The sequence below is a fragment of the Trachurus trachurus genome, assembly GCF_905171665.1.
Source record: "Trachurus trachurus genome assembly, chromosome: 24".
Lineage (NCBI taxonomy): Eukaryota > Metazoa > Chordata > Actinopteri > Carangiformes > Carangidae > Trachurus > Trachurus trachurus.
In genome coordinates, this window is record NC_139910.1 from 23,959,463 (window position 1) to 23,970,820 (window position 11,358).

The following is an 11,358-nucleotide window of genomic DNA, read 5'->3' on the forward strand; positions in this document are numbered from 1 at the left end:
TCACCTCAGCACAAGATATTTGAGTAAATGGTGTGCAACAAATAAAGTTTAAATTAATAAAATAAAATAAAATAAAACTGTAAATAGGAGGAGGAAATAAAATCAAACTTGCACAGATGATGTTGTAGTTCTGGACCTCGGCACTTCCGCCGAGTGGCGCAGTGACCGGGCTGAAGACGACGTGCGTGGTGCAGTTGCAGATCTCGACGCCGTCTCGCGCTCCAAACTAGAGAATATCTTGCCTGTCTCGCGGTTGGCTGCAGCTCCGGGTCGGTGTTGGTCGGCGAATGCATGGTGGTTTCCACCGATACAGCCCGACTTGTAGCCGCAAAACGGGTAACATTGATTGTCGAAAGGGCTTTTTAGGGCTGTATGTGTCAGAGCTGATATTGAAGTAGCACAACCATGGGCGTGGAAGTCGAGACAATATCTCCCGGTGATGGTAAGTTGTTTTTATCCGCTTGTGTGAGCTTTAATGCGGGGGGTGGTGGTGGTGGTGTCGGGGCTCCGTACTTCCCCCGGAATGTCGTTCAAATCTTGTTAAATGTCCACATTTCTAAAAATATCTAGTCCGGTTGTGCAGGAGGGGAGATAATGTACCCGTTAGATAGACACCAACTTACTAGCGATCTGGATATAATTAGTGGTCTGTTTAGCTCAAATCTTTATTGTATTATTATTCAGCATCAGTGCCTGCAAGCCATCTTTCTAGAAAACTCCATACTTAAATACTGTTAAATAGCTCAACTCTGCAAGTCTCTTTCAATGGAGCATTTGCTCATGAGGTAACTGTTTGCCAGGGGGAATATACAGTGAGGTGGACCTGGTGCATTTCTCTCTCACAAATGCACCAGTAATGTAATTAGAGGCGTTTGATAACCCCCCTACTCTGGCAGATGCCTCCAGGCTAAAGTTTCAATATAAAGATGAGGCTAACAGAGGCATTATCTGACTGAAGAGAGAGGGCATGGTGCTCTAACAGGGAACACCTCACCACACTTACCCCAGTCATTTTTACTGTAGGCTACTGTAAGATCAGTCATTCAAACACACAGTAACACTTGTTTTTGTCTCTCAACAGGAAGAACATTTCCAAAGAAGGGCCAGACATGTGTTGTTCATTACATAGGTAACTGACTCATTCTTTGCTTTTGGTAACCATGAACCCAGATGTCTTTCCTGTGTCTTTTACGGGCCAGAGGAAATTTGTCCCCTGTGTCCCCTGTGTTTTTTTTGTTATTTTTGTTATGTGTAGCACAATACCACTGAGTGTGTACACACAGTCTGTCAGACATGTATGCACCTGTGTGTCATCATAGATTTGGTGGAGCCGCCACCACACCCAGAAAAACACGCATTCTCCTTTGTTTTAGCGTCTGATGGTGTCTGTATCATTTCAGAGACTGTTGCGACATGCATGCGTGCATACAGACACACACACACACACACACACACACACACACACACACACACACACACACACACACACACACACACACACACACACACACACACACACACACACACACACACACACACACACACACACACACACACACATCTATAGGCTTTCTTTTTCCTGTTTCTTTCTTGTCAGTTTGCCCATTTTTGAGGCGTGGCAGTAAGACGCTGAGACGTTTGGGAAATAAATTTGGGTTATTCTATGCCCCAGGGTTGGCAGACCAGACAACTAGGTCAGACAGAAAGTAAACAAAACCTGGTTCACATGTCATCAGTCTGTCTTGTGTAATACGGGGCTATTACACGCTTGTAAAAGTTATTGCACTCGCCTTGGCTGTTGTCTTTGTAGTGAATGGGTCTGAGTCCAGCATGTGAATATTGTCACATTGTGTGTGTGTGCCAGTGTGTGTGCCGTGCATGCATGTATTGTCAACTTGCAAGTTCTTGCTGGTCCCTGACAGAGGGGAATTCACCTGAATTGAGTCCACATGAGTGTCTCAGTATTGATTTCCTGGCTTTGCTGAGTTGTTTATAAAACCCTGGTTTCATGCAAGAATTGCAGCTCTGTCTGACTAGTGTGTGTGTGTGTGTGTGTGTGTGTGTGTGTGTGTGTGTGTGTGTGTGTGTGTGTGTGTGTGTGCCAACAGTCAGACAGATACAGGCTGGCTCTGGATAACAAATGTTCTGTTGTTCAGCTTTTTTGGGCACAGTGGAAATGGTAATCAGATTTACCCCTCTGGCCTGATCCTTGCACAAATCAGTACCGCCTACCGCAGTAATGAATTATGCTATAATTGGAGATGATACATCTGGGCACGTGAAGCTGCTTGGTTGAGCTCTTCACAAGTGGGTGAGGGTCACTTGCTCTCTGTCTGGTAGTTTACTTTTCCTGTACCTACCAGTGTTCTGGTCAGTAAATAAGTAAAAGCGGTTAATTTTCAGTCTCCACTGACATCTCATCCTCAGTTCAAGGGTTATTCACATTTTGGATTCAACTCTGATTGTTTTCTGTCTTTGTCTCCAGTTTTCTTTTGTCATTACAACAACATCAGCTGCTGTTTTTACTTTATCAAATCCTCGAATGGAACAGAAACCAGCTGCAGACTCTTTGACTACAAGATCTGTTAACACCAGGATGTGCTAAAGCCTGAGTGTGACCTCTGATTGTTTCAAGTGAACTCTACACTTTAACAGCAGACAATTTTCAGCTTGTGCTCTTTATTCATTTAAATCCTCCCCGTCTTGTTTTTTTTTTTTTCTCTCCCCCTTTTTACTTTTTGAGTCACAGGATTTACCCATAAGCTCCTGGTGTTTTGGCAGTGGTGGCACGCAAAATACAGATTTAAGCCAAAGCAAGGACCTTGCCAATGGAACACAACAGGAGCTAGAAATATGTTATTGTATCAGTCAGGGGGAAATGTGTTTGCAGTGGGTAGACATTGGTATTTAAGGGTACAGCTGTACACAGTGTGAAGGAAAGACCTCAGTGTGTCACATAAGTCAGGAGATTAGCCGAGGATTTGTTTTACAATAAGTAATATTCCAGCTCCCAATACACGTCTCCGTGTTGAGCGTGTACGTACGTGTAAACAAGTCCTGCTGTCAGTTCATTTTGATCTCATTCACATTTTTGTCATGTTAACCTAGTCTAGTGTAACTCAAGGAGACACTAAGCTTAAGCTACATTACTGGAAGCGGGGTGAGCGAGGAGGATATGAACTTTTCCCCTCACAGCTTTTGTGTCGATAATCTCCAAAAGGCAAAAATAATCCTGGGACACAGATTCAAAAAACAATTATTTAATTTTTTATTTTTGTGTTATTCTCCCTGAATTGGTGTAGTATGAAATTCAAGCTGCCAAATATTATTTTTATTTTTATTTGGAGAGGACAGTGCACATGAATTAACATTCCTGTAAAAGTGCCAGTGTTAAGGATCATAAATACATAAAAACAGGGACACAGGAGACATAAAAATTAGCGCAAGAATAGAACATATCCAAACAGAAACCGGCAGACAATGACACTAAATGAGAGACAATTAATATGATACTACTAAAAACAAAAACAACAAGTAGACAGTAATACACAACAAAAAAAACCAGTGTATTTAAATCAAATTGAATTTACTTGTCAGGTCGGCACGGTTTGGTGAAGACAGGAACTAACCCACATTTGTTTTATTTAAAAGCGCAAAGACAAGATTAGTTCAAGATCTGATAAAGGGATAGTACTGGTAGTAGAGGTTAGCTGTAGATTTGGGATATAAGCCTGTCCAAGTCATCCAGCTGGCTCTGCAGACTGCACCCTGCCTGTATTAGTTTTCCAGATAGCAAAGATAAACAGCGAGGCTAAGGGAGAGAGTGATTTCCCAATGCTAACAGGGATTTGAGGGCAGCATTTAACATTAGGAGAAACCTCGCTGTCAGAGACACTCTGTCACTGCTATGCCTTTTTGATCCGCAGTTTCGCCTCTGGGATTTTAAACATGCAGACACACACACATGCCAGAGCACACAGACACACAGATATGTGCGTGACCCTCTCCTGACTCTGATGAGAGTTGTGGTCGCCCAAATTAGCAGAGTGGCCATTGCCTCGGGGGGCAGATAAGGGCCTCTGGTGCCACGAAAAGTGGAAGGAAGAAATAGTTTGAAAAGCCGCTCATTCTTCCCGACACATTCTTGTTTCTTTTTCGTGCCTGACTGGAAGTCAGTCTGTTCACGAACCAGCAGTTAAGTTGACAGCCGCGTTGCTGCAGACGAGAAGACTGGTGTGTGGTTCAAGTTGGCGTGAGATGTGCTATCTATTTTACTCTTGGATTATCTTTCACTGGCCTTGCTGTGCTTCCACACATGATGCACACATTAGCCGGGGCCAGACCAGTCAGTGTCAAATACATAACTAATAGCAAGTTGCAGATAACAGATTTGAAGAGCTGTTTAGGGATTGTGGGGTTTCTCCATGCGCCAATGTTTTGGGGGAGCCAGGCTGAGTCAGGAACCTGGCAATGACGAGCTCATTTGTCCGTGTCGAAGGAAAAGAATGGAGGCAGACCTGACATCAGTCAATTTGAGGAAAAAAAAAAAAAAAAACACCACAGCCTGTGGGTTTTCCCTGATGGATGAAGTCTGGCACTAGGCTGTGAATGGTAAATGGCCCAGTCCACCAACCAGCCTGTTAGGAGCTGCAGGCCCCATGTAGGAGGATATGATGTCATGCCTAAAAGTGGACGTCATTCCTTACCATGTTTGAACTCCACACTTCGCCACGAAACATGCTGAAGTTGAGACCTAACGGCTCTCGGCGGTGTGTGGCACAGAAATAGACTGAAACACCGGGTTGTGTGTCAGGGGGAAGCCAAAGTTGCCTTCCAAGGGAGAATGCTGTGGTTTTCCGTGCCATGGGAAGTGTCCAGGTCCCTGGATGGTAGAGTTACAGAAAGCTAGAAAGGTGTTTTGTATGCAGCTGCTAAATTAGGACAAAAACTCTGCTTGAGCTTTTGGTGAATTATGGCGTCCAGGTGCCCGGGTGCATGGCAGCAGAATAAATAGATGGCCGTATTTTCTTCAATGTTTTTATTGAGGTCCTTGCCACATTTTGGGCACCTGAAGGTGGAACACTTTGGAAAGTCATTCTAGAAAAGATAGGGCAGGAATATGAGGTGAACAGTGACATCATTATCCTGCAAACCCTGCTGGTCCACTGAAGAACCAGGACACCCCATATTTTGTTCAGAATGAACAAGCGATTGTATTTGAGGGACCTGTTTTTCGACTATCCATGCACTATAGCAACAAATTTTCTATTTATTGTCTTTGCTGATAATACGACTGATCGCACAGTGCAGGTACCTCTCAATTTGTTGTACTTGACATCTTAATAAAGCGTGAGTGAGACCGTATTCTTTCCATTGAGACGTACATGCCCGCAGCTCTGAAACATGGCAGCACATACGAGTTTGTCATAGACAGATAGCTTTACACGCATCTCATTTCAACGACACTCGGGCCGAGGGGGTTGTTGTGCTGGCAGGCGTCCTAGACGGGGCTGAGACAGGATACAGTAAGCTGAGTAAAAATAACCCCTCCCCTGTGCACTACAGCTTTTTTTGCTAATCTAGCCCGAGCGCTACCAAGTGCAAGGAGAGAGAGTCTTGAGAGTCAGCCTCAGGAAGGGACGAGTCCCGCTTTTACTTTTCCCCGAGACCCCGCCCAGACAACAAGTGGGGTTCATTGGTAATTTTGGATGCTTTTGCTTCTCTGTAAGAAGTCTGGCAGCCATGAGCATATTTGATTAACTCTCCTTGTGTATGTGTGGGGAAACTTAATAGTTTGTAACAGATATGTACTCCATTGAAAATCCATGTTTCTCTTTAGGACAGTGCTGCTTTGTATTCTCTTCAGTGGAAATGAGGAGCAGGTGGAGTTTTTCCTTCTATTGTTTCTTTTTTTCTTCTTTTCCCTTTTTTTTTTTTTACTGGTTTTGGCTTCAGGCCAGTATGGAGCTAGCCTCGCGTCACCAGGCTCTTCAGAGAGGAGAAGAGCCTGGTGTCTGTTAACTCAGATCCAGCAGATCCAGAAATCACCAAATTCACCAAAGTAAAAGTGTTCACCAACATAAAATGTATAAAATAGACATTAACTTGTAATACAATAGAAGCTAAATGTTAACTTAATGGCTCGGGGACTTTCTTGTAAATTATATTCCTTAAATTTAAGAGTTTCACCGCATTTTATTAGCTTAGTGCTTTTATTTTGACGGAAAGGCCTGTCTCTCTCGCCCTGGATCCGGTTCCTTACCAAAACAGCGAGCCGGCCCCAGACTAGTATGGAGCAGAGTCCTTGTTGGTGTTAACCCCTCTGCCGGTCTACACGGCCTCTTCAAAAGATTTGAAGTCGTTAGCTGCTTCTTTTTATGTAACGGTGAGAAAAAGTCTTCACCAGAGGCACGTATAGTGTGAGGGTGTACAATATCATTCCTACGTCAGCACCCTCTCAACAGACACCCCAACCAACCTGCAGGACTCATTAGTGCAATGCCTATGATATGATCCCTGACTGGCTTCCCACCCGTGAACATTGCCAATCTGTGTTTCCTTGTAAGCTGCACGCAACGCTGCCAGAAACCAAACCCACGTTTCTGCGGTTGATGCAAGAAGATTTTGCCCCTCTGCTGCTTCAATGCCCCGTAGCAGGTGGTATTCGCCTTGCTGTGTACTTGATGACTCCTTGGCTGGACCCGGCCCAGCCCCATGATATCCGGGCTACTGTGATTCTTGGAAATGGCGGACCTACTAAGTTTAGGAGGAATGAAAGGGGAGAAGGAGTACAGTACCGAAGTTCATATGACTGGATGAGCCAGACACCATTACCAAACTTAAGTTAACACACAGCTTTAAATGCCAAGTATTCACACTTGTTAAAGTACCACACAGAACAATAAATCATGGGACCGCCACTGGGCATTACCTCCAGAATGAAAGGTGTGGTGGTGTAGGGGTGTCATGAAATAACTCACAAACAAACGCTACTATTTTCCTCTACGAGTTTATCAAGTGTCCCCAAACATGATTCAGTGGAGGAGGAAGCCCGCCTGCAGAGAGAGTTTTCTGAAGAGTTGCACAATAAATAATAAACATTTCAATTGGGAAGAAAATCGTGCAAGGGTTAGAATCTCAGTTCTAAGCAAAATAATCATGATGTAGCCTACATTTTTCCCAGAATCATGCAGCCCTACTTGATGCTGATTTGACTGAATTACAGTTAAAAAGTAGATTTTATTTTTTCATTTTGCTGGCTGGACATATAGAAAATATAAAAAATCTGAGTCATGGTGTTGTCTTAAAGGAATAGTTCACCAAAAAAATAAATTCTGTCATTATTGACTCACCCTCATGCTGATGAATACTCTGGAGTAGTTTTTTATTCCTCAAAGTGCATCTGGAGACCTGGGAGGGGGGTTCGTAGTCCATCGAAATCCTTATATGAGAGTCAATAGCGCCCAACACAGAAAGTCCATAAAACTACACAAAAACCCTGTAATCTTCCTCCATACTCCTCGTCCGCTGCAATCCAAGTGTCCTGAAGGGATATAGTCCAGAGTTTACTCAAAACAACGTCATTTAGGACATTTTTACAGCCTAAACAGTCCTGTATTTAATTTGCCTGTGGTGCGCTCTCACATTCACGCGTGTGAACGTCAGAGCGCAATACAGGACTGTTAAGGCTGTAAAAATGTCCTAAATGATGTTTCAGGACACTTGCAGTAAGGAGGAAGATTACAAGGTTTTTGTGTAGTTTTATGGACTTTTTGTGTCGGGCGCTATTGACTCTCATATAAGGATTTCGATGGACTACGAACTGGCCTCCTGGGTCTCCAGATGCACTTTGAGGAATAAAAAACTACTCCGGAGTATTCATCAGAATGAGGGTGAGTCAATAATGACTGAATTTCATCTTTCGGTGAACTATTCCTTTAATGTTGTTGTAGCAGAAACATGCAGAATAGCTACTGCAGGGCATGCATATGTATTGTTCCCACAAAGCTAGGTGCACTGTAGGGTATTGATTGATGAAACTTTATTGATGATCATTATTGCTTTGTGTAGCCTAACTAAAATATCTTTCTGAGGTTTTTTTTTTGAGCGGGGTACGTTTTTGTTAAGTGTGTCATTTAGCATGCCCTCAAATAAGCCTTAAATTTCACAAGTAAAATCCTCTCAACTCACATGCAGCTTGTTCCACGCAAATATATATATACACAGAAAATAAACTGTTGTGAGGTCTGCATCATTGCAGGGTTGATGCCTTGGCCGTTGAAAGGGTCAGAAAGTTCACACAAGTTATCGGGGTAACAGAGCATCGCTTCAGATGGCAGCTTGGATCCCCTCAAGGAAAAGTGGCAGAAGGGGAGATCAAGGAAGGCATGTTAAAACCGCTAATGAAGTGAGGCCAGTGTTTCCATGGCCTTAGTAGTGTTTAATGGCCCCAGTATTATTATCATGCCTGAATGGCCGGTCAGGAGTAAAGTCCTGCACTGCTCTGCCTTTGTTACCCTTTTCTCCCTGTGGTCTAGATACAGGCAAGCAATGGCCTAGTTAACTTTAAAAATAATCCACTAAACCAGGCCATTGCTTCCTGATTCACATTCCCTTTGTTCATTTGGGTAATTGAAACAGACCCAAGATCCTGATAAGAAACCCCCGCCAGAATAATTCCTCAGACTGGAGCCAGCACTGCTTCACTCCTTTAATCTTAAAATGCGTCATTCCAAAACATGAGCGACTGAAGGAAGGGCGTGCGTTGATAACGCGACACACTGCGATAACTGGCGTCGACAATGTGCCGAGGCTAGGTGCTAGTCTTAGGAGCAGTCGACCGCACAGAATTATAGACATACTGTATAGACAGGTTTGCCCCTGAAATGGGTTGTTTTATTTGTTTTATTTATTCAACCAAATGCTTCTGAACTGCACTAATGTCTCTTCTCTCCGGCAGGTATGCTGCAGAATGGGAAAAAGTTTGATTCCTCTCGAGACAGGAACAAGCCCTTTAAGTTCAAGATTGGACGGAATGAGGTCATCAAAGGCTGGGAGGAAGGAGTAGCACAGGTAAGATGGGAAACAGAAGACAGTGCGTCCTACTAGACACTCTGCATAACTGCAGAACTACATAGCTCAGCATTTATTTTGCACCTCGTGACGAGGGATGCAGGTTTATTTATTCATTTATGCCAGTGATGTTTAAAAAAGACAGTGGAAGAGAGCCTGTAACCTCTTCAACAAAAGCGGGCAATGATTTGGTAGTCATGCTTATTTTCAGCTTGAGCTGTTTTGTAAGAAGTGACCACTTTTACAAATGACAGAGAACAATCCTATCTTATTGTGCCATTGATCGCTTGATGTGCATTGTCTGAATTTAATTATCTGATAGGAATACAGCAACATTTGTTACTGGAATAGTAAACGCAGTAAAACTTGGTAACCCTGTCTAGAACTGACTTTTTCTGTGGCGCTTTGGACATACCAGTGTCTCTAGCAAGTCTCCAATGTCCTCTGAAAATAAATTATTTGATTCCTTGTATGAAATGTTGCATCTAAAATGCTATACTGTAGCATATTACATTTTCAGTCTTAATGTAAACATGTAAATAATGTCAGCATAATGCTATAATTGATCTGCTGTTATTATCAAGGCTCTGCACACTCACTTAAAGGAAGTTTGATGACCTCACTCAATTCCCAGCAGGTCTCCATTCAAATTCAAGCGGCGCAAAAGTCGATTCAGCCTAATTAATGACTGAATAACTGAAACTTACACTTAAAGGAGAATTCCGTTGATTTTTAAAATAATGCTCTACAGCTCTAGGTCCCCGATTGCTACTATTGGAAAAGACCTGAGAAAAATATGCGCAACTATCCTCCTGCTAGCTGCTAGTTCTGCCCCCATTACTTTGCTGTTTAACTGCAATGTTCCGCAGCTAGCAGGAGTAGAGCTAGGTCCTGGCTGCACATATTTTTCTCAGATCTTTTCCAACAGTAGCACTAGGGGACCTAGAGCTGTAGAGCGTTACTTAGAAAATGACCAGAATTCTCCTTTAAGTGTACGTTTCAGTTATTCAGTCATTAATCAGGCTGATTAGACTTTTGCGCCACTTAAAGTTGAATGGAGACCTGCTGGGAAGTGAGTGAGGTAATCAAACTTCTTAGCATAGGCTTTTTAATTTTTTTTTTTTTGACAGACAATATTGGACCACAATAGGAACAGGAGGTGTAGATAAAAATCAAATGCATGGAAACGCACAGCAGTGATCATGTTTTCCTTTTCTCCTTGGCTTCAGATGAGCTTGGGCCAGAGGGCTAAAATCACCTGCACACCAGATATGGCTTATGGAGCAACAGGCCACCCCGGAGTCATCCCCCCAAACGCTACGCTTATATTCGATGTGGAACTGCTCAAGCTGGAGTGATGCCTTGGGTTAAAACATGAAGGCTGAAGGTTAATGAGGTTGCATTCTCCACAACCTGTTTCTGCAGGGTGCCGCCTCCCACCACCCCACTTGCTCATCATTGATTTCTACAGTCTTCTTCTGTTCAATATTTAAAAGTATCTACTGCTGCTTTTTTGTTGCCATCATGTCATAAACGGAAACTGCAAGAAAATGTTCACATCTTTTAAGACTTTTATACACACCTCATTTTGGGTTTGTTTGTTAGAGATGCTTTTTTTGTTCAAGTTCATTTAAAGTTGTAAATTTTGTTGAACCAAGAAGAAATCAGTCATCTGATGAAAAGCCGTACTACATTGCAATCAAAAAACTGCCTTACAGTTCAACAACAGAGGGAGGGGTACATGTGTTGAAAGTACAATACTTCTGCTCTGTATATTAACTGGGCATTATATACCACTGTCTGCATTGCCACTTTGATAAAGGTTTGTCCTGCTGAATGCTCTGAATGATGTTGCTATGTTTAGTATATTTTATATCCCTCATAAACATTTACTGCAAGTGTACCCTAACCAGTCTAACCCAGTCCAATACTGTACAGAACCATGTAAGAGCCATTGCTACTGCTGTGACAGTTTATCGACCAACTCTTGAATAAAAATGGCATGTACTGTGTCGAGAAATCATGCTCACTGTGTTTAATTTGTGACTGATAAATAAAAGGAATGCTGGGGGGAGGACAATATTTTTGCCAGGGGGCTTCTGCTGGAACATCGCCCCCTAGTGGTGGATTTTATGTAAGTGCACACCAGCAGAGTAAACTTAAATTCTTCAAACTACCAGCAAATAATGTAACGTAATTAGTTATTAGTTTATTATAGATCCCCATTAGTCACTGCCTCAGCAGCGACTATTCTTCCTGCCAGGGTCCACAGTTACAATATTAAAA

General features: G+C 42.9%; 1 protein-coding gene across 1 annotated transcript; it reads left to right on the plus strand.

Moving 5' to 3' along the window:
• Positions 1 to 189: 189 nt before the first annotated feature.
• Positions 190 to 11,095, plus strand: fkbp1b (FKBP prolyl isomerase 1B). Its single transcript, XM_084000322.1, has 4 exons — positions 190 to 442; positions 1,082 to 1,129; positions 8,960 to 9,072; positions 10,302 to 11,095. Exons 1-4 carry the CDS (start codon positions 406 to 408, stop codon positions 10,428 to 10,430), a joined length of 327 nt encoding a protein of 108 aa, XP_083856448.1. The 5' UTR covers positions 190 to 405; the 3' UTR covers positions 10,431 to 11,095.
• The last annotated feature ends 263 nt before the right edge of the window (positions 11,096 to 11,358 follow it).